Here is a 24,433-nt window from a genome sequence, read left to right as displayed (position 1 = left end):
TACATAATTTTCTAATCATAAACAATTATATAATTCAAATACAATTATTATTATATTGTCGTATTATATTTATTACATTTGTTTAAATCGTTGCCATTCAATGCAATACTTACAAAGTTAATTCCCATTTCTATTATTCATAAAAAAATTTAAAAAGCAAGGGAATAGTTTTTAAAAACTAAATGTCAAATAAAATACTATATGAAAAAGTTTATTACACGCAAGATTAAATAGTTATATTGCACGACCAAAAACTTGAACTGGAATCAGTTGATATAAAAAAAGTCCCACAATATATGTATGTATAAAAAAATTGATAGATAATATCACATGTATTTCCAAAAATAATCCATAGTAAACCAATGTTTACAATATTACAAATAAAGTACATACATTCAAAGAATCACTAAGGCAGTATAATGTATTGTCCAATTATTACACATTTTACATTAAAATTTTTATGGAATAGGTTTTTGTATTTCTTTTGAAAAACTAACTAAATAACAATAATTTTCGGTTATATACATAGGTTCAACAAAAAATTTAAAAAAAAGGGATACTAAATGTAATAACCAATGAACAACACTTTTATATAAATAATGCACAATAATAATATTATAGTTAACCTAAATATTTAAACTGCTCGGGCAGATTCTATAATCAAAGAATACAATAATATCGATATTGTAAATTTAAAATATCTACTAGAAAGTAAAAATATTAATTTAATATTTTACAATTTATTAATATTTACATAATACAAATGATTAAATGAAGTTTAAATCATATTTTGAAACTAAGTCAGTATCAAAAATTAATTAGCTCACAAACTTAAACATTTAAGTATTTTAAAATTAAAACAAAAAAATATAATAAATACATCACAAGACTGCATACGTTCAAGAGACAAAATGTACAATTATATCTAATATTTCTTTTATAAATTATAATACTTACTTAATTTATGAATATAATATATAATATAATAGATATATTTATTAGTTAAAATCCAATAATTATGTAATAGTCTGTTGATACACAAATCACAAACAAAATTTAAAAATGTTCACAAATTAAGATGCTAAAAGAAAACTTGGCAGTGGCTTGTCCTTGGTCAAAGTCTTGTTAACATAAATAATGAGCGTCTGTTATCATAATACCTAATATTTATATATATAAATACAAAAAAAATTATAATTCACTTATTCAAGTAAGCAGTCTTATGAATTGTTTAGACGACAAATTGCAAAATAAATAAATAAATTTAAATCACAAAAAAAAAACGTATTTGTACTGTGGCATATAATTGTGCAAGCCACAAAACTTTAAAAAAAAAATGATTCAACAGTTAAGTTAAGATGAAATTCTTAATTTGTATCACTTTAAATTTGTATGGATGTAGTGTAACAACAGACGTCAAGTCACGTTCACTGTAACTTAAAATGTGTAACATACGATAAAATTACATTTACTATTAAACGCTTTTTTCAGACATTAATGTAATGAATATAACATAATAATGAGATTATAAAGAAAGATAGAAGTTGGCTGTCTTGAATTTTACATAGTATAAGAGCTCTATCTTTCTCTATGTATATATATATATATATATATATATTCTTAAAAATAAGTAGTATAACAATTTAATGAAAAATAATTAAAAAATAATATTAAACATGAATTGTATTTTCTATTCATTGGAACCATCATCAAGAAGTGCAGCAAATTTATTACTAGTCTAAAACAAAATAAAGTAAATTCATATTTATAATAATGAAAATTGCAGGTCATGAAATATAAATATGATGTAATAAATAACTATAATCTGTCGAGAGTACGTGCCAATTCTGCACAGTGCACACCCTAAGCTACCTTCAAACCCTGCCATAATGAAACTTATCTCAATGATTAGTAAGCGCAGATGAACCGATTTTTATAGGACCATGGCACGTTTTTCACTGGACAAATTATAGATATTTTAATAATGTTTTTATAACTATTAATTTAATCCAACATTTAATTGTATAAAGTTTATTACTCTGCCACCGGGTTAACCGTCCATTGTACTAGATATCTTATATCTTTTAAATACTGTTACAATACTTACAAATAAAAGTAAATAATAGAATAATTAATAACTATTAACTACACGTAAAAAGATAAGATAGTTAAACTTAAATGTCGCACATTTTATTTAATTAAAGGAAACCACAAATTGAATCAGTAGCGGTAAAATTAATCTGGACCCAAATTACAGCCACTACGGCAGCAAATGAAATTTACTGGCACTACTGCAGTGTGTGGCGTCTTTAAGAGGACGTGATACCCGCATGTGTTGTCTCTGTCTTACAAGTGCATAACATAGCAAATTATACACAAAGCAGAACACGTGTAGTAACTCTGTTAGCTTAAAAATTAAGAGTGAATTGACCTCTTATAAAATCTAAAGGTAAGATTATTACCTAGGGAATCTCATGGACTTTTCATTATATTATAATTTTAGAACGAATTATGAGTATTTTAAAATTGTAAATGGTTTGTACATCTTAAAATACTGATAACTCGCTCGAAAATTAAAATATAACAAAAAGCTTAGGAGATGCTCTAGATAATAATCTTAACTTTATATTTTATAAGAGGTAATTTCACTATAATTTTTAAACTAACGGAGCTAAACATGTTCTGCTGAGTGTACAATTTGCTATGTTACGCACTTGTAAGACGGTCAACAAATGTCTGTATAGCGTCCTCTTAAAGATATATTGCGAGAAATTACGCATTAAAATGTATTTTTAACAACATTTTAAAAATAACCTAATAACTTTGTATTAACATACAATATAAAGACAATAAATTTGACTACATACTAACATGATTAAAATTTAATAAAATAGAATTTCAAATATCATAAGTAGTATTTACTAGGCTTTTTCTATGATATACTTTTGAGTATCAATATAGTCTTGTTTTGTGTGATATCAAAAAAAAAAAAACAAATTTAGGTATAGATATCTCAAATTATTGTTAACTCGAAAAATGTGTTTAAATATATTATATTATACAAAAATTAAATTTAAAATTAATTTTGATTACAATGTATTCCATATTGTACGATAAGTTTCGATTATCATAGTATTTTCAACGTGTTTTTTGCCAAACATTGCAATTGATCTATTGAAGCGATTCTAATTCTGATAACAGATTTGAATTTGTTGTCAAGTATACTTCAAATCAACTTTCCTACATGTTTGATATTATTCCCCAAATTCCTATAAATGTCATTTTAAAAAAGAGTAGTTAAAAAACCGGTAAGTGAATGTCGCTCTGCTGTACAGTAGATTGCAAGTGGTTCATTGTATAATGGATTGTATTAAACTTGAATTCAATGATATAGGTAATATTGTTGTACAAGAAAAACGATTCTGAGTAGAAACGGTTTGTCAGTCTGGATATTTTATATTGTTATTATTTATTATTTCATGCAAGTTGAATTAATATTATAATAATATTATTATTATTTTATTTATTTCTATGGTGATAAACAAAGCATCAGAAATTAAAATCCCATTTTTAGCGGTTTTTCATTATTTTTTGGTAGTTTTTCCCATGGCATTAAAAAACTATTGACTATTAACCTCTCTAAAGTAGCATTTTGATCCAATTTGCTAAAAGATAAGGTACAATATATTGAAACGAACTAAAGCACTGCTTCTGATACAAGATATAAAAAAATTTTTTAAAAATAAATAGTAAATACCATTTTAAAACCACTAGCTTCCTCGCGCCGCTCAGAATCTAAAATTGACGTATTTTTATTTTTGAAGAAGTTAAAATCAAAAAATCAAAAATGTGGGAAAATCAATTTCGAGTAGATTTGACGACAAATTCAAACCAGTTTTTAGAATTCTTATCGCTTCATTAGATCAATTGGTATGTTTGGCAAAGAACCAGTCTAAAATCCTATGTCGCGTGTGTGTTAGACAAAAACTCAAAATCACGGTAACGAATTCCCTTAATATAAATTTATATATTTAAGTTAGGAGTTTTACTAAGGTGGTATTTTAACAGTGATATCAAACTTGGAAGTAATTATAAATAATTGTTGAGGAGTGGTTAAAATAACACATATTTAAATTTTTTCAACATCCACTCAAATTAAGTTGAGTTAGGAAACTTAGAAAATTATATTTTAGGAGTACTAATTTATTGATATTGCTGTACCTTATTCTACACAAAAAAATGTTAATTGTTAAAAATTGTATTAAATTATATGATGATTTTAATTTTAAGTACTAATAGAATAGTAATACTTACAGATTTCTTCAGTTCCTTGGTTATAACAGGATCTCTATAAATTATATAAATAATTAGTATATTAATTATTACATTTAAATTATTTAACTTACTTCTTTTTAACTTCTATTTCTGGTAATTTTTTTATGACTTTAGGCTTCTTTTTTGATTTATCTAAAATTTAGTTAATATTTTATTTTAGTGTATTTGTTTTATAGTAACATTTAAATAATAAATTATTACATTTATCAGAACTATTTTTTCCACATTCAATAAATCCAGAATCATTTGTATCTTCTTCGGTAACTGGTTGATCTTTCACTACATCAGGTTCACTAGATTGCCCATCAGGGTCAGTTCTAACATCGATTGGCGCTTCTACAACTATGGATTCAATAATTTCTGACCCATCAGCTGCTCTATCGGGTATATTTTTATCTAAATCAGGGACAGTTTCAACTCTAATAGGTTCAGATTCTTCTGTACCTATTACTACAGTTTCTTCACCTAAAGGAGTTTTTTTACGAAGATTTGGTGGAATGTAAACGTTTGGTCTCGGTTTTTCATCTTCCACTCTACAAATAAAAATTGTTAAGCATATTAATATTGTTATTAAAAAAACATTTTGATTAATGTAAATGTTTTAAGTATGTACATTGACGGGGTTCCATTGCACACAGTAGTTTCTTCGGAAGACAAGGATTCTTTAATTAGAGAATGTTTTTCCCAAGCATTTTCTCGTGGAAGTGGAGCTTCTTCATATCTAGGGTTACGTTCAGGAGAAACTCTTCGCCGAGGTACACGATCATCATCACTTTGTCGACGTGGGCTCCTGCGCCTCCATGTTTCAACTGGTTTAGGCTGAGGTGGTGGCTTGACTTCTGTTTCTTCTTGACACCTTATATAATAATATGTTTATTATAGGTCTAGTTTAATAGATTCACCTAATACGGTTAATTTAAAATCTAAAATATTCCACAGCTAATTTCTCAAAACTCCACTTAAATTATTTTTAATACATTATATCCTTCAGTTGTTACTTAAGAATTAAGAACATTTAAAATAAGTGAATTATCCTTTTTTAATTTATCGTGCAAATTGGAGGTCAACTAAATAGAATTAAATTTAGCTAGTACTATGATTGCTCTTATAATTTTGGCTAAATGCTCAATCCAGGTAATAAAAACTATATTTCTGGTCTATCAAAAATCAGCCTTGTTCAACTTTCAGTTCCTAGAATTAATTTCCTCTAAAATGAAATACACTTTCATGAATTTAATTTACCTACAGATTTTACAGATATTTGTTCTCATCATATTATAATCATTCCTGACAACAATTTTCTAGAAAATCATGTCACAAAATAATATACGCATTAATTTGCTTAGTTGTGAGTTTTTGTAAAAGAACTTTGGATAGAACAAAATATTTAGTAATAAATAAATTATAAATTTAATAGTTGACAATAGTATAGGTAATACAGTATATAATGTGGTGTTAAAACTTCAATAGTTAAGTTCATTAAAGTTTCATGTATTTTATTTTTTTTTTTGAATTTATTGAGCAAATTGGAGGTCAACTAAATAGAATTAAATTTAGCTGGTACTATGATTGCTCATTTAATTTTGGCTGAATGCTCATTCCAAATAATAAATAAATTACTATTTTTGGTCTATCAAAAATCAGCCAATTTTTAGTTTAAATCTTTAAGAAGTATTCAAGTAGACTTATCTTCTTTAGCAATTTTAAAAAATTAATTATTATATCTCTAATGTTTTATCCTCAATTCACACCATGCATTGGAGCATGATTTATTTATTTATTTATTAATTAATTAATTTTTGTTTTGTTCTTTAAATAATGTTCTTATAAAATACACATGGATGTCTAAATAAATAAAATATTAATTATAATCTTACAAGAGCTAAAATATTATTAAAAAAATAATATCAGGAACACTTATACCATTAATACTTGAATAAAAAACCTAGGCGGCAATCCCTTACACCCTTTGCTAACAATTCCTGGGATAGTCAAGTCCCAACTTGGTCTGCCCCCTGGCAGCTTTTAATACGTTAAAAAATATAATATTATTAAACAAAACTTTTTTTCATAAACTATGAGAAATATTTTAATTGGTTGCCACAGAAACTATACTATTATGTGGAAAATGTAAAAAATATACAAAACTAGTTCATTTATAATATAAGAGATAAAAACTTACTTATTATCAGAAGTCTCATTTAAACTGGTTTCTGAAGAAGCACCAGACAGTTCTGTTTGAGGTTTAGATAATTCTGGTTGGGGTTTGGATTCATTTTTGGCTAAAAGTTTCTCTTCAATTTCTCTTTCTTTAGCTGCCGTGTCTACAGGTTTAGCTCCACCAAATATAGATGGTGCAGCTACATAGCTAGGTGCTTCAGTCTTAGGTGCATCAGGATCAACAGTCTTTGGTTTGAGTATGAGCTTTGGACGTTCTTGAGGCGCTGAAGTATTCTCTCCAGCTAATAAATAAATGTTAAATATTAGTTACAGCTTATTAACTATAAGAACAATGAATAATCGCAATTTTTAATTTAAGAGTATCTCATTTTATATTTTGAAATAAAAAAGTATAAAATATTTAATTAAGGTGAGGTAAAAATGAATTCAAACCGGATATTAATGAAAATTTCATAAATGTGGTAACCATTTAAAAAATAATTAATAATTACCAATTTCGGGTAATTCATCATCTCGTTTATTGAAACCAAATCCTCTTCTAGATTCACCAAATGGTTTTCGTCCACCCTCAACATCATCACGGCGCTCACCAAAAGGTCTTCTTCCGCTGTCAGAATCATCATAACGACGATCACCAAATGGTCTTCTACCACTATCAGAGTCATCTCCTCGACGATCACCAAATGGTCTTCTACCGCTCTCAGAATCATCTCCTCGACGATCACCAAATGGTCTTCTACCACCTTCAGAATCATCTCCTCGACGATCACCAAAAGGTCTTCTTCCGCCCTCGGAGTCATCACTTCGCCGATCACTAAAAGGTCTTCTTCCACTTTCAGAATCATCAAAACGACCACTAAATGGTTTACGTGCCACATCATCATCAACATTACACCTGGCACTTCTCCAAGGACCATTATCTCGTTCACTATCATGGTCTTTATCAAAAGCACCACCATCTCGTCGCCTAGTAAATCCTATAAAATAATATAACTTATAAGATTATTGTGGTAAGGTAATAAATTAGGGCTCAGAAGTTATGGAGATCAAAATATATAAAATGTGCATGTACATATGCAAATAAAAGTCTTCAGTTTGAGAAGAAAAAAATGTATTATTTAGTTATAACTTGTAACTTCATAAGAATAGTAAGAAAATGGTGTCGTAAGTGATCTACCATAATTTGTATGATCTAAAATTTGTTTTGATAACATTAACGACTAACTTGGAAGATCATTTAAAACACTGGCAAACTTTTGTTGATCGCAAAAATTATTGTAGATTACTTACAATACCGTTACCATTCGTACTTATAGACCATGGTAATATTAAATAATATTTTTAATTAAAAATGAATTACCTATGATATAAGTGAAATGTGATAGAAGTGTTAGGACAATAAAAATAGTACATTGTTATTTAAATGTACTCCTACAACTTACAAATTCTACTAAGATACTTAGTATAATTACCTCCTCTGTCATCAGTTGTAGTTGAAGTTCGGTTAGTCGATCTCCAATCACCAGGTTCATCGCCACCAGGAAAATCCATACCCATGCGACTGCCTCTTTGAAAAGCATTTCTAGAATCTTGCATTCCACTGGCAAGTTCAACTCGTACACGACGTCCACGAATCTAGATTAAGTAAATATTTTATTAAGACCTATTTAATATACAATTAGATAAATCTACTAATTAAAATAAATTGTAACACCCTGGATTGAAAAATTGATTATTCAAATCAATTTTCCACAAAGAATGTAAAATTGCTATACTTCCGTTGACGACCGATATATTTATTTAATATACTATATTGGTGCTTTTTTAGAAGATGTTTTTTATTTAAATGATCAAAATAAGTATACATTAGAGATGACATATTTTTTAGCTTACCAAATTTTCCATTCCAAGTGCAGTAATAAGTTCTTTTCGCTCTTCAAACTCCACATATCCAAATCCTTTATTACGTCCATTGTCATTGCGTGGTAATTTTATGTTGTTTATCTATTTAAAAACATAGAAGCCAATTTTCAATAATTTAATGTAATAACAAATTATTTATAGTTGTACACACATAAGTAAATAAAAATATATCCTAACTACATTATTTGTATCCATAAAGATAGCAAAATCCCAATAATATTATGAGATAAAGCAACTTTTTGATCTTAATAGTGACTCCCCACTTAAAAACAATGTTTATTTATACTTAACGGCGTTTTGATATAATCACCAATTGTAGTACAGTGAATATATTATTACAGAGATAATCTAAGATTATCTAGATAATCTGTGCGTGTTCAATACAGATTATTAACTAAGGAACGCACTAGTGAAGCTTTTAACAGAAACCATTTTTAGACAGATGATACTGGCACAGACTATGTAGAGGTCTAAGTATTTTGAAGAGAAAACAAACAAAACAATGAACAATCTGGCAGACCCACTACCTCTATAACAAACGGAACCATGGTTTGGAATAACTACCATCAAACATCTATTAGAGAAGTAAAAGAAGATTTCTTGTCAAAAGATATGAACCAATTAAGGTCAGGAAGTTAAAATTAATTCTTTAATACTACATCATCATAATAATTGATGCTCATTCATCCAATAATTCCAAAACCCTCTCACACCCTTAAGATTTATGACCTCAAACAAAATCTTAGTGCCAAACAGAAGCGTTTTAAAGTGGAAGAAGATGACATCAGTATAATAATGCTTCCCATATTGCTTAGAAAACTTATTTAAAAACTTAAAGGTTATTTAGTAATTGTTCTTGGTTAGTTACTTGAAAAAAATATTTATGTAGTCTTTAAGTTATTAATAAAGCATAGACTAGAAGAATTAATAAAATAAATAGATAAGTAGAAAAATAAATACGAGGTCGTTCAAAAAGTAAGTTGCATTCCACCATATTTTTATCTCTCAACCATTCCTCAAATTATTGATTGCTGAATGTTAGTTGTGGAGCGGGTCAGTTATCAGTTGACAATCATGGCTATTGTTATTTTCTTGTTGTTCAAGATTGAAGTTAACGCAGCAATTCGATTTGAATGGTTAAACAAGTTATAAGCCAGTACAAATTAATGGACAAGTGCTTAAGTACGTGAAGCTTACAGCAGTAAAAAGTTTGTATAGTGGAAATGCACAACTTCCCCAGACACAAAAAAAAGCTTTAGTAGTTGTATCTGCTGGAAAACTGATGTTGACACTTTTCTTTGATTATCAAGATGTTGCTGATCTAGAATATGCCTAGAAGTTAAACAACAATCAACTCAGCTGCCTACTGTGAAACCATTAAAAAATTAAGAATGACAATTAAAGATTGATGACCAGGGAAACGTAACTCCATTTTTTAGGAAAAAGAAATAAAGGCAGCATTCTTTAGAAATTCAAAAAAATAAGGGAACTTCCTGCATATAATCTTGAATTGTCCACCCCGTGATAAATTAAAATAGCTGGTATAATCATATTTGCCAATAACAATCAGACAAATAAGTGATAGGTGCCACACGCGACTTGTTAAAAAACTGGAAGAGAGTTTTTTAAGATAGGCATTTCTTCTTGGTTTTTTTGGATAAGTATGTTATAATGTGTTAACTTCAATAAACGATGATTTTCTCAAAAATCTTAGTACTTTTTGACCATTATGCAAATTACCTTAAGAATAACCTTTGTTGTGTTCTAAAATCATTTCATTAAATAAGCATCAGAATTTTTGAATTATATACATAACATTGGTTCAACTAACACAAACATATTGTGAAAGGAACTCCACATGCTAATATTCGCCTTAGATTCATCATGATTAAGTTGAGCATTACATTATGAAAGGGTAAGTAAATACTAATGTTACCCAATATCTTAACAATCGGGAAAAATATAACTTGTATTAAAGATTATTTCAGCATATTTCTACTTTAAAATTAAAAAAAAAAAAAAAAAAACGTGAAAACACATTGTGCTATAGGTACGTAGGGTTTTAGAGTACCTTGTGATTGAGGTCAGTGTCAGCCTCTATTTCTAAAAATATTTAATAATTTATTTATGTTACTGTAATTACTAAATTACTGCTTATTTATACATTATATTATAAATTATAATAATTATTAAACCTGCTACGTACGGACCCCTCTACTCCGCCCCTACACATAGTCATAATACACAGTATCGATGTCCTATGGTAACACGTAAATAGTTAGATGATGTCACCGCTGTACATAAAACCTTGGGGGAGCAATACTATAAACGTTAGCAACAGTCTCGGCGTCTGCCAACAGCCGGATGACAAACCCGAACCGTTAAGATATCTGTGAGACCTACTCGGAGCGCAGTAGATTCTACGAATCAGTTATTGGCACTATGACAAGACGGCTGCGAGTATACTTGGTCATTTTACGACACCCCGCACCGACCAAAGGCACATCTTGTAGAGCCCCTGACTGTGAGACCAACGACGTAGTCCGCAGGGATCTGGTAGAGAGGGATAGGACTATATAGGAGCCCTGGGAGTGACCAGTATTCAGACTGATTTCACCAACCGGTACGTACAACACCCTGTACCTCTCGGTATGATCATCATATTTTGTATTACGACTTAGATTATTTTCGTTGACGACGTATTATCGGGACTTAGAGAATATTCGAGCAATCGCTTATTTTCTAAGACACTGGTTTTTCTTCGTCAATTTGAATAATCTAATAGTATTTAAATTAAACTTGTTTATTATATTTTACAATTTTAAATAAATAATACATCAACCACACACTGTTGATCATTTTGACGCTACTACCATCATCCCATCCTGTCACCATCTCCTGTAAGTCGGGTACACGCAACAAACCATTAGGTATATTATCATACATTTTTTTTATTAACAATACCATATTATCATTGTAAGATCACTCCACTCAGAATTTAAAAATGATTTCAATGATTTCAACTTATTTAGTCGATTTATTATAAACATTTGATGTATTAAACACCAATAATTAAAAATTGATAAGCATTTGAATGTTTAGTTAACCATAATATGCATTAGTAGTATTACCATGATAAGTTATTTTCTAAAACTAACTTATAATCAAAAATTTTAATTATCAAAATTAATTATGAGTAAGTTCAATTTTCAAACAGGACAGGAGACAAGATTAACTAAAAAGTACATCTATTAATATTTAACTAACTACATCAATTATTTATCATATCTAACTTAGTTGAATATTCATAAAATTTTAAATAGACTCAAAATAAGTCATATAAATTCATAGAAAGTGTTATAAGTAGCATATTTTAACAGAGCTACATTTCAAATATTAATATCTGTCTTTTACTTTGCGACCATTTTAAGTATTTATTAACAGTAAAATAGTGTCTAAAGAAAATTTGATCTAGCAAAGTTTCTGCAAATTCTTATTGATGGCAATAAGATTATCAACTCAATGCATTTTTTTTTTTAAATTAAGACAGCCTTATTTAAAATCTATAAAAACTGTCATACCTTATAACAGTAGCTTATTAAAAATTAACAATGTTTCTAGGATCTGTCTTTTACTTTGCGACCATTTTAAGCATTAATTAACAGTAAAATAGTGTCTAAAGAAAATTTAATATAGCATAGTTTCTGCAAAATACTTATCGATGGCAATAAGATTATCAACTCTATGCACGTTTTTTTTCATTAGGTTCAGTGTAAAATATAAATTTTAAATTTATAAAACAGCTTATTTTTAAAATATTAATTCTAGGAACTGTATTTTTACTTAGCAACCGTTTATAGCATTGAATAGCAGTAAAAAGATGGTGTCTAAATAAAAATTTAATATAGCACAGTTTCTGCAAATATTTATTGATAGCAATAAGATCATCAACTCTGTGCAATTCATTATATTATGCGACAGGAAAGAACATGACCGTTTTGTCTGACTGACAGCAGCGACCAATCTGAGGCACAATTATTATCCCATTTTATGCCATGATAGTATAGGTTAAAATTTTAGAGTCGAGCGTTACCCAACGTACCAAACATTAATGAGCCATTGCCGTTGAGTGGAAAATGCACGGGATTAGACACATGGTGGGGACACTGTAATTGTCTCTCGTGGCGCAGAGTATAAGCAAAAAATGATTGAATCATTGAATCATGTAATAAAACTTTTCTTAACACGTTGAACACCGGTGTCAATCCGTAGTTGACACGAGTGAATGGATGCCCGTGGCCGGTGTCAACTATGAGTCGACATAGAGTAACCTATTTTGTATTCAGTTTTTTTTTGGTGGCTATAACTGAACACATTTGAAATTTCTATCGGACATTCATAACCATATTGAGAATTCTGTGAAATCTACTAACCGACGGTTGCCTGCAGGTCAAATCATGTCAACCCCTGGTGTGCACATTCCAAATCAAGGTCAGCGTTCAACATGTTAACTTTTTAAATTTAGAAACTACTAATGTAGTCAAACATAACAATTTACGATTACTAAAGCTGTTTAACAGTAAAAATTTTGTTCAATTCAATAGCAGAACACTACACTCGGATGACATCAACCACTCCCCTAAGAACCTTAACAAAGCCACTCTTCATAGCGTACTAGTTTGCTACCGGGTAGTGATCTCATTTTGAATAGAGAATCAGGATTAGTTCATAGATTTACCAGATAATTATCGTTTTCCAGAAATATTAAATATTTTATGTTTAAGTAGGTATTTAATTATTATATACCTTGAGTCCTTTAAAATAATTTGTGATATCATCTTCATCAATTTCAAACTGCAAATTTGACATATGAACCAAGAATGGACCTTCTTGAGGCACAGTGCTTTCATCTATAATAGATTCACATGCTGCTCTTGGTGCCTTAGGAAGGTTTAATGGCTTAGGTTCAAATCCAAAGCCAGCAAATCCTAAAAAAATATTATTTCAAATATGATTTTATTTACACAAATGTCAAAACTAATCTAAACAAATTTGTTAACAATAAAAGCATTTTCATCTCTTTCGATTAAATATTATAAATGTTTCTCAGTAAAATAAAACTATGTTATTTATGAATAGTCACATTAACTGAAACATTGTAGGGAAATTATGTGAAAGTTTCACCAAGTATAATAAAACGCTATGATAAGTCATATATAAAAAGCCCTCAGATTTAGAGATAAACAGTCAACAAGAGATTAGTCTGAATTGAGTTACACTAGCATAAGCTAGAACCTTGCAAATTGAACTAAAAATGCGAATCACAGGAGGTTCCAACAGTAACCAAGATTGTAGTCTCAACCAGAGGCATCTCAGACCCAAAAATCTTAGAACTGGACCAATTTCTGGTTCTCCTGCCCAACTTTATTAAGAAGGCCCCCGGCTGGAGGGTAAGCGATTTTGCCTCAGACCTTCCCGGGGTTATAAAGTAACAAAGTACTCAGTGTGTGAACCCCTGAAGCAAGATTCTTGTTGACTGATGTTACTCTCGTTAAGAAGCTTAAACAACCAAATAAACGAAGGTAAGCTCTAAAACATTCATCATAAGGCATGTTTTGAAACAATTATGTCTTAACAAATCTTAAACTGTACAATGAAGAAAGAGCTGTACCATGTTTTCCATTATGTTCTTTTTCTGCTTCATCTGCCCAGCATGTTCCACTAGCAATTGAAATAACTTCTGTTTCTATCGATATCCACTTCTGCTTTTTATTCTTTTTGCCTGCAATAAAATTTCAATAAAAATAATTATATTTAATAGGTAAGTACATTTAACTAAATTATAATGTATGCAGTTTTATGATTTATACTAGGTATTAATAATTTCTTGATAATAATGATCGAGAATATTATTTATAACAATCACTACAATATAATATTATAATGGCATAAAATAAAAACCACAATTAATAGACAACCAAAATATAAATGTAACATTCCGGATTGATGGACTTATCAAAAACTATTAGTCCCTCACTAAAGAAAGTCATATTTTAATTTACTTCCATTTGACGGCCAAAATGACAATACTAGTACAATTTGGTGCTTTTAGGAAGATGCTAATTACCTATTAACAACTTAAATCAAGTAGTTTTTAATTCTAAAATAAATCATAAACCTGAGTACCTATATTGAAACAATTGAAGAAATGTAACATTCCGGATTGATGGATTAATCAAAATGGACTGATCCCTCACTAAAGAAAGTAAAAATTAATTTACTTCCATTTGACGGCCAAAATGACAATTATAGAACAATTTGGTGCTTTTAGGAAGATGGTACTATTAATAACTTATATCATAGATCAAGAAGTTTTAAATTTCTAAATAAATAATCCATTTTGTTCTGGTTAGAAAAATAATGAAATTAATGTAACATTCCGGATTGATGGATTAATCAAAATGGACTGATCCCTCACTAAAGAAAGTAAAATTCAATTTACTTCCATTTGACGGCCAAAATGACAATTATAGAACAATTTGGTGCTTTTAGGAAGATGGTATTATTAATAACTTACACCATAGATCAAGAAATTTAGAATTTCTAAATAAATAAACTATCCAGCTTGTTCTGGTTAGAGAAATAATGAAATGGATGTAACATTCCGGATTGATGGATTAATCAAAATAGACTGATCCTCCACTAAAGAAAGTAAAGTTTAATTTTCTTCCATTTGACGGCCAACATGACAATAAAAGTACAATCTGGTGCTTTTAGGAAGATTTTTTTAATAAGAGGATGCTACATAGATATTTGTTGTGTGTAACACAACAAATGTACGCTCAGCATGCATCTGCAGATCACGTTTAGCTCAGTTAGTTTAAAAATTACAGTGAATCAACTTATTATAAAACTTGATGGTAAGAACATTATTTGTGTTTGTAGGTAATGTGGGTTTTTTACAACAATTCAGATTATAAGTAAGTTGTGACTATTTTTAATTTTCGTTATATTATACATGCAAAACTTACTAAAATATATTAGTATCATAAAAAATCCACATACAAACACGGATAACATTCTTACAACGAAACTATTTAATAGGTCGATTCAATCTAATTTTTAAACTAACGAAGTTATATGTGATCGGCTGAGCGTAAATTGGCTATATTATGCACTTGTAAGATGAGACAACAAATACGAAGCTCCCTCTTAATGTTTGGTCCTTAAACAATAATATTATATAAAACCAAGAAAAAATAATCAATTAACTTAATATTGAAAGCATGAGAGTTACATGTCCTAATTTTAATACCTAAGTTATAAATACTATCATCGTTTTATTGTAAATGTAGATTATACATAGGTAATTGCAAGAATGTATATGAATGGATCACGTTATAAAGTGCGGGTGGACAATGGTTTATCAGAAGAATTCAAAGCTATAAAATATGCTGTGAACAGTGCGATGCACTCTCACCACTACCTACTATTCAACATGGCACTAGAAAAAATGATAAATAAAATAATTGCAAAGTCAATACTGGTGAAAACTAAGATTTACAGACGATCTGCATATACTTGAAGATAGAGAATCAGTAATACATAGCACGACACTAATAAATAGACCAGGAAAAAATTGTACTAGTGATAAAGTAATTGCCTAAATTTATGATAATACACAGTATCTTAAGCATCTAGGTGCAACAATTACCGGGAATAACGATTGAAGCATTGAAATAGGTAATGGCATTAATAAAAATAAAAGGGCATACATTGCACTACTTAAATACTTTAAATCAAAACTCTTATCTGGAGGTATATAGTAGGTACACCCAATAGTACGGTATAATTATTTACGGATGCGAAGTATTGCCCATAACAGCAGAGATAAACAAAAACTAAGGACCTTTGAGAACTAAGTACTAAGAATAATATGCGGATCCGTATATGATAATGTTGAACTGGTGGCAAAGAAAAAAGAATGCAGAGATAAGATAAATGACAAAAGAGCTACTATTGAATAGCAACCAAAGGGGATGACACCAAAGAATTGATAGATGGATAGCATACCACAAAATATAGACTGGAAGCTACAAACTATAGTCGCGGCAACGAAAACCGGCCGGTGGCCCCCGTGACCCGCCCGCCATCTCGCCTAATCCGCCCACCCGGAAATGGCCACTAGAGTCGCGATGGTCACCAGCCAGTTTTCGTTGCCACGACTATAGGAGGGAATGGTTCAGGATCATGAAAAAGCCAAAGTGACGGTTTGAACATTTACAGTTATGAAACCATATCTAATGTCAATGATAATATAGGTAGGTAATAGTTTTTAAATAAAAAATTGGTCAACAACGAATAGTAATTGTCAAATACTAGGTAACAAGACAAAGAATAAATTTACTAGGAATTCACATTAGGTCCATAATATTATTAAATATTTAGGTGCTATTCAATAATGACTGACTTTTTTATAAATGAGTTAGCAGATAAATAAGTATTATAGTTTACATAAAATATATTATCATTATAAAACATTTTTACAAAGTACCTAAATATTATAGATGAGGTAATATTTAAAAATTTTAATTAATCAATTATCCAAAGCATAGACACCATAGAATTAAAGGAAATGGGCATCTGATGTAGGTATTTCAAAAAACCAAGATTTTAGGATAATAAATGTCTAAGTAGGTCAAAAAATATAAAAAATTAGAAAAGGTGAAAATATGAAAAAACTCATGTCTAATTTAGACATGTATATGATTAGGCCTTAGGTTTAACGGGAAAAGCACTCAATCATAGAACAAGTTTTACTGATCAGTCAATCACCAATATTGATAGAGAAGAGTATCCACTAGCATTAATTTATATTCACTGGATCGAGTGTCTGCCATCACCAAAATAATATGATGTATTATCAAGTACTCAACACTCAGCTGACAACTTAGGTGAACACGAAGTACAGTATAATATTAGATATCTTAATGATGGAAGTAACCACTCCGATCAGCGAATAATAGCTGTTTTTATCTGCTTGTCCATGCACAGACCAAAGATTGTACTTTGTGTTTAGATTGGTTACTGTCTCAATTGAGTGCTGATCCTATGTTAACTAGGATTATGGATTATTCGATTTGTATAACATACAGACGAAATATCCTATACAGGACCAATTTATTAATTTAAAATATCGACAAAAAAATGGCAAAGTTAAAATTAAATGACGGGAACGAACAGAGTACAACAAATGATCGAAGCATTCCTATATGTAGGAAACAAACTATTGAACACCAATAGTAATTTAAAAAAAAACAAACAGAAAAACCGACCGGTCCCTCACCGTTGTACTAGGAAGTATGGTTCAGAGACAAAACAAATACCATACAATAGATAATAATGCCTAAAATGAAGGTATTGATAGATAACAAAAAAAAAGGACAGCCTCGATAGACGTACGGGTGAATGGGCGGGGTAAGAGGTTCGAGAGCTGCTGGTAACGGTCGCTGGGCCCCCACCACGGCGACATATTCCGTCACCGCATTGCGATAATATACCTACCTACAATATTAATTTACTATTTACGTCGCGCGCGCGCGCGCGACATTGACCGGCGGCCACTGGACAAGACTGTAACGGGGGCGCCCTAGGGGGGGGGGGGGGGCACTCCCTTGTTGACCGACGCAGAAGAGACGCGAAACGCACCAGACGTGTAGGGTGGGCGCAAAATTCCCGGAAGCCATTGACCCGTTATCATCGGACGTGTGATAAAAAAATATCGTATGATGCGTGTAAAACACGTGAACGGGACGACGATTTCGATCGTCAAGATACGGATTGTTGAAATAATATTTTAGCAATCACACGAGGACGACGGAGACTCCGGTGGCTGAGCGGCGGCCGGTCAGGACTCTGGTGAGGGTTCCCGGACAAAACGTGGTCAGGGCCGCGGCACGAGGCTCAGACCTTAAACGCGCGACGACCGTGAAGCGCCGCCAATGCCACCGCCTTTCGGAACGAAAAACTCGTCGTCGCCGTCGTGTGGTGGACGTGCGGGCGACCGACGGACATCTTATATCGTCAATCGCCGTCAAAAGGCGAAGGACTAGATGATAAAAATGACCAGAGACACGGAGAAGAACAAGAGATACTCACTCGACATGATTGTTTGCTCTGGTTGTGCGGACGACGTGTAGTGTACGGCGGATCGGTTGACGAATGGTAGACTCCCGGGTTGGACGGCGCCGTCTGCTTCCGCAAAACGATACGAACTCGTGAGGACGCGTTCTTACCGAGTTTTCTCGTTCGAACGGCTATGGCAATACACCGTCAACGCCGTGTGAGATGAAAATGAACGAGGCGGTTACGAAGTGCGGACGTCGGTGTGTATGTGACGCACAGGCTCGGTGAAACTATCGGGACGGATGTTAGTGGGGGTGGCCCGATGGTGGGGGGTGGGGGTACCTGTCCTGCCGACTGCCGAGCGTTGAGCAATGAGAACCCACGGCACCAAATCATTGCTTGTTACGTAAAACGTGTTCGCGGTGACCAAAGAGGTTCGGTATTTCTCTACGAGACTCTTTGGTCGCTAAACGGCGGATCAAAAATGACGTTACCACTTATGACGGTACCGCAATGGTAACCAACATATCATTTTCGAAATTTTTTATTTTTATTTCATGAATCTTTTCTCTATGACATTTAATAATATAAGATTATTTAGCATTAATTATAAATACTATAATTTATGAGTAATTATAACCATTGAGCATTGACATATTTTTACTCAACCGAAACTAGGACAAAAGATAAAAATCCTTGAGAATGATATAGCCCCCGGCCCGCCCACCACCCACCCTTTAAATCAATTTTAAACTAAACCACGAATATACTGGCTATCAAGTTCACGGTTTTAGAAGACCACAAGTTGGCGAATCAGCACACCTTGGAAGATCTATTATCTCTATTTTAATAATGTCATAGTCCATATACCTATTTATAGGTCTATGATTCGGCTATTATTAAAATAATACCCATTGGCCATTATAGTCATAGATATTATTCTTATTATTATCTATGATTATAGTCTGTAGATATTATAATTATAATTATGAGATAATACAAAATGTAAAAGGTCGATGGTTTAGTTCATGACAAAAAAACAACAATAAACAATAAATCTTTTTGTTCTAATGGTTTAAGAAAGAATTTTTACTTAAAATTCATGAATAATACTTAGTTATATCATAGACCTTATGCTATTATAATTTTTAACTTATAAAATTAACCCGTGTCCCGTATATACTATTATAAGGTATAAGGTCTATTAAACTTATATTGAAGGTTTATGGGTTAAATGGTTGATCCAATTAACGTAAAGCACTCATTATTTCTGAAAATATTTAAATACAGACATATAGTTTTAATATATTATTATATTTTTTGTTTTAATTTTAAAGTTTTTATTATTTTGAGTGACAATATTATAATACATTTTTCATTAATTCATATTCTGAAGCAGAACATTATTCAGAATATTTCGGAAAGTGTTTATAGCATCGTCGTGTATGATAATAATATTATATTAGTTGCTATTGGGGGTAATCGGAAAAAAAGGACAATTTACAATTTTTGAAAACTACATTTTAAAACCGAGAATAATCATTTTAGTTATTTTGTTGTAATTTTATAATTAATATGTACATTATAATATATTTTTTGGATATTATAAACAATTTAAATTTAATAATAGGAGAAATTACCTTCATTACAAATGTACATAATATTATTTATACGACCATCATGTAAACAGTATACACACAGAAAATTGCCTATATTATTCTTTCAGTGGCACCTATTCCGCTGTCAGCAAGCAGTAAACGTTTGTGGAATGGTTTTCCAGTTGTACCTACACCAATCGCCAATCATCTTAATAAATATAAAGTACAATATTATTATGTTATAATATTAACATTAGGAGTACAAACATGTTTTATTTTTGTGTGACTACAACATTTGATTTACCCACCTGCATCATTAAAGTCAGTACTATTATTATTAAACCTATTTTATTTTATATTTATAATTTATATCTTGATTTTAGACTCGGATTTGTTCGCAAAGTGATTATGTCCTATTGTCACAGAATGGTTCGTTTTCAAGATACTAGTCTTTAGTATTGCAGGACAATTTGTACTATTGCTTTTTGAACATCTCCATGTAATATGATTTACACCAACTTATTTAACTGTATATGTGTAGCCTTCAAAAGGCATTTTGTCACCGCCTTTGTTGGATTTAAAAACTTCCATTTCAAATTTTTATATTATTTAAAACACTTTAACACTTCAGTGACTGTCAACAGACTAAATGTTGTTCACTAAAATAATAGCATAAACGTATGAAAATGTCTACATAGGTCACTGTGATCTCTGCATAGGGAATTTCCAGTAATAAAAATTTATTTTACTCTATATTATTATACCACAAGTTATATTGTATTTAATATAGTAATATAGAGATGAAGATTTGTATTTTTAAGGGGTTCAATATAGGCAATTTTCTGTGTGAATACTGTTTACATGATGGTCGTATAAATAATATTATATAAATTTGTAATGAAGGTAATTTCTCCTTTTATTAAATTTAAATTGTGTATAATATCCAAAAAATATATTATAATGTACATATTAATTATAAAATTACAACAAAATAACTAAAATGATTATTCTCGGTTTTAAAATGTAGTTTTCAAAAATTGTAAATTGTCCTTTTTTTCCGTGTTCTTTTTTTCTGTTGGTCTTTTTTTCCTTGGTCTTTTTTTCCGGGATTCGCTATTGGGTGGCTCTCAGAGAAATTACATTTGGTTCACGAAAATTGAAAATGTTTTTGTTTATACATAGGGTTGTCAATGGTCACAAAAATAAAAAAGACGTTTAAAATATAACCTATCAAAAAATCATTTATATAATTATATGTGTAGCTTAAATTATATACTTGACCGGGTTGACCGATTTTGACAACAATTTCAAAGATTGTTCTATGAGATAGGTACCAATGTACCATACCAGGAAAGTCTAGATAATTGGTGTTCGAATACATACAAAGTGCTATATCCAATCCACCATGGACGGACAGACCATTTTGGTCGAATTAGTTACAAAGTTAGATACACCAACGCTGATTTGCCAGTGAACTAAAGTACACTTGTACACTAAAACCGAGGTAGGTACACTTATAGCGACGTAATTGGTAGGTACATTTTTTATATTACATTTTTTCAGAGGGAAGTCAGATATAATAAATCATAATAATATGCTATATCAGCGTTTATCAACCATTCGACCCAATTTCAGGTCAGAAATGTAATTTAGAATTGGTCACCCAAAATTTGAAAGTTGATTTGTAATAAAATGCATAGGCGCAAATAGGGGGGGGGGTCTTATATTGGGGCTTAGATTGGGGGTATTAGCACCCCCAAACTTAAAATTAGCACCCTCTAATAATTTATGTGATATGTGTCAAAACTTATCTTTACAACAACAAAAAAAAAACCAAAAACAGTTTATCATCAGACATGAGGGTATCAGAGTATAATGAATGAAACAATGAACTCGAAAATTGTCATTTTTTTGAATTCAAATCTATTTAGAACATTAATCATTATTTTCCAATGTCTATTTTCCCGGTCGTTGGGGTCGGTTATATTATTATCAGTTGTCAAGTTCAGAAGCGACTCAGCGCTATGACAATAGTATCGCGAGAATTTACCAATATAAACATTCCTGTGTGGGTGTGCCCATATCTAATTCGGACAAAAACCTAATTACGATATACGAATCACTTGTCGAATCACTTGTCAGTTGGTGTTCACTTATGAGTTACAAGTTTTCGACAGTCTGTGTAATTGTGTATGCCGTATGGTATTATATAGTATAATATCCTATACAGGGTGTAATAAATAGAACTGACTTTTGAAATAACTTTTGTTCTAATCAATATTTAAATTGTTTTTTTTATATACCAACAATTTATAGTCACTTATTTATAGTTTCAAATATATTATGCAAAAAATTATTTTTATATTTATTTAGGTACTTATTTTTTAACATTGAAAATAAAAAATTTTTTAGATATATTGAAAATAGCCAATTTGTGAATCTGATTATAAAAACAATAATTTTGATAGTAAAAACATTTAACTAAGTCAAGTAGTTTATTTTTAGAATTTGTGATATATCAATATTTTTTTGATTTAATAAATTTGGAACGTATACGTAAGTTATAATAATAACTTCTTTCAAAATATTTTTTTTGGAAATTTGCTGACATGAGTATATTAATTCTTAAATTATTTACTAATCATATAATTTTAACAATTTTTGTCATACGTTTAAGTAGCGTCATTTTTTTTTTTCGTCGAGTCTTTCTTTTTTTCGGTTACACCCAGTGGCGCAACAAGCGAGGGTGTTGGGTGGTACTTACACTAGGGCCCCAGAGTACCTGACATTTTTGAGGGCACCATTTGATGTGTTGTGGTAACGGAAATTCCCAAAAATAATATTTAAAAAAAAAGTTATTACGTTCTAAAATAATTTACTCAAAATATATTGATATTATGGAGCGTTGTTTTATATTTTCAATCCTGTAAAAATTGAACATTTTATACATTTTTGACTACAAATACAAAATAGAAATAAAATTTAAAATTTGATAAATTTTGTCAAAATTCGAACATTAAATGCTTATAAAAAAAAAACAGTGTTTATGTATTTTTAATATTTTTTAACTGCTATTGTACCAATATATCAGGAGCCTTGCATTAAATTTTCACGCTTTTTTACGCAACAAATACAGTTTATTGATATTTACAGAAAAAAAACTAAAAAAAATTGAAAACTGACAATGACTGTAAACAGCTCAAAAAGAGTTAAAAAATTTCCAAAATGTATTATGGTGTGTGGAAAATGAAAATATCAACAATCAATGAAATTTTCATGTACCTATCTATCTATAGTAATTCGTTTTTGAATAACTATAAAATAACAAAACCGCTATATGAGAAATCGAATGAATATATAGTAAAAATATGAACTTCCAACAATCATAAAAATTTAATTTGATTTGCATGTAGACATTTTTTTTTTTTGATAAAGGTAGACTTATGAGGAATCTTGTATTACAATTTAAAAACTTAGATTTAAAAGAAAATTTTTCATGAATTTTCAACTCAAAATAATTTGTATATTTTCGTGATTTTTCCGTATTTTGTCAAGATTTGAACTTTAAAGTTTAAATGCTTATAAAAAAACTATGACTAAGGATTTTTAATATTTTTCAATTTTCATCAACTAAATTCACTTTCCCATCGAACGAGATACTGTTGAAGAAAATTGAAACAGTTTTACTGCCCTAAACCGTGATGACAGACACAAAAAAAAAAATAAATAAAAAAAAACATACGTCATTGTAAAATCAATACATTCGTCGTTCCACTCAGAATCTAAAATGGGTAAATATCTCCAGTTGCCAACACACAAAGATTAAGAACCACTGTGCTATACATATATTATTTTCAATTTTGATAAGTCAACACTTATGGCCGTTCTTACAATGTCCGGTTAAGTGTCGGTTAACACTAACCGACTGATAACAGATTTTTTTAACGGCAGATTTCGGCCGGTTAGGTGTTGGTTAACTTTAACTGGACATTATAAGAACGGCCCTTAATACAGAAACGAGAATACTAATAGACTACAAGTATATATAAGTACATTGTACTTACAAAGTCGTCAGGTGAATTATTACTTGTTATATTGATATTTTTATGAAATATTTGAGATTAAAATTTATGTTCAAGAATTGAATAATTAATGAATTAATAAGAGAACGATTTAAAGTGAGAAAAACAGTAGACAGGTAATGAATGAAAATTTAATATTGTATCTTTAAATAATATGCTATCAATACCTACGACTTTAGTACCTTAAGT

General features: G+C 30.2%; 1 protein-coding gene across 1 annotated transcript; it reads right to left on the bottom strand.

Annotated features, from left to right (window-relative positions):
* Positions 1–876: 876 nt before the first annotated feature.
* On the bottom strand, positions 877–18,844 carry LOC100167279 (eukaryotic translation initiation factor 4B). The gene is made up of 12 exons (XM_001948930.5): positions 18,598–18,844; positions 14,111–14,221; positions 13,246–13,427; positions 8,410–8,520; positions 7,989–8,151; positions 7,008–7,493; positions 6,518–6,797; positions 4,949–5,191; positions 4,537–4,868; positions 4,407–4,467; positions 4,315–4,348; positions 877–1,738 (listed from the first exon to the last, which is right to left on the bottom strand). The coding sequence occupies exons 1-12, from the start codon at positions 18,602–18,604 to the stop codon at positions 1,691–1,693; spliced, it is 2,058 nt and encodes a 685-aa protein (XP_001948965.2). The 5' UTR covers positions 18,605–18,844; the 3' UTR covers positions 877–1,690.
* Between the last annotated feature and the right edge of the window lie 5,589 nt (positions 18,845–24,433).

Source organism: Acyrthosiphon pisum, chromosome A1 (genome assembly GCF_005508785.2).
Source record: "Acyrthosiphon pisum isolate AL4f chromosome A1, pea_aphid_22Mar2018_4r6ur, whole genome shotgun sequence".
NCBI classification, from domain to species: Eukaryota; Metazoa; Arthropoda; class Insecta; order Hemiptera; family Aphididae; genus Acyrthosiphon; species Acyrthosiphon pisum.
Note: the sequence above shows the minus strand (reverse complement) of the source record. Positions and strands in the feature narration are given on the sequence as shown.

Coding starts and splice junctions, on each gene's coding strand:
- LOC100167279 (XM_001948930.5), bottom strand. Junction 8,521..13,245: donor ATTATTTTAAAGGACTCAAG/GTATATAATAAT, acceptor GTTTTTAAATAG/ATAAACAACATAAAATTACC. Junction 1,739..4,314: donor CCAAGGAACTGAAGAAATCT/GTAAGTATTACT, acceptor ATTTTGTTTTAG/ACTAGTAATAAATTTGCTGC.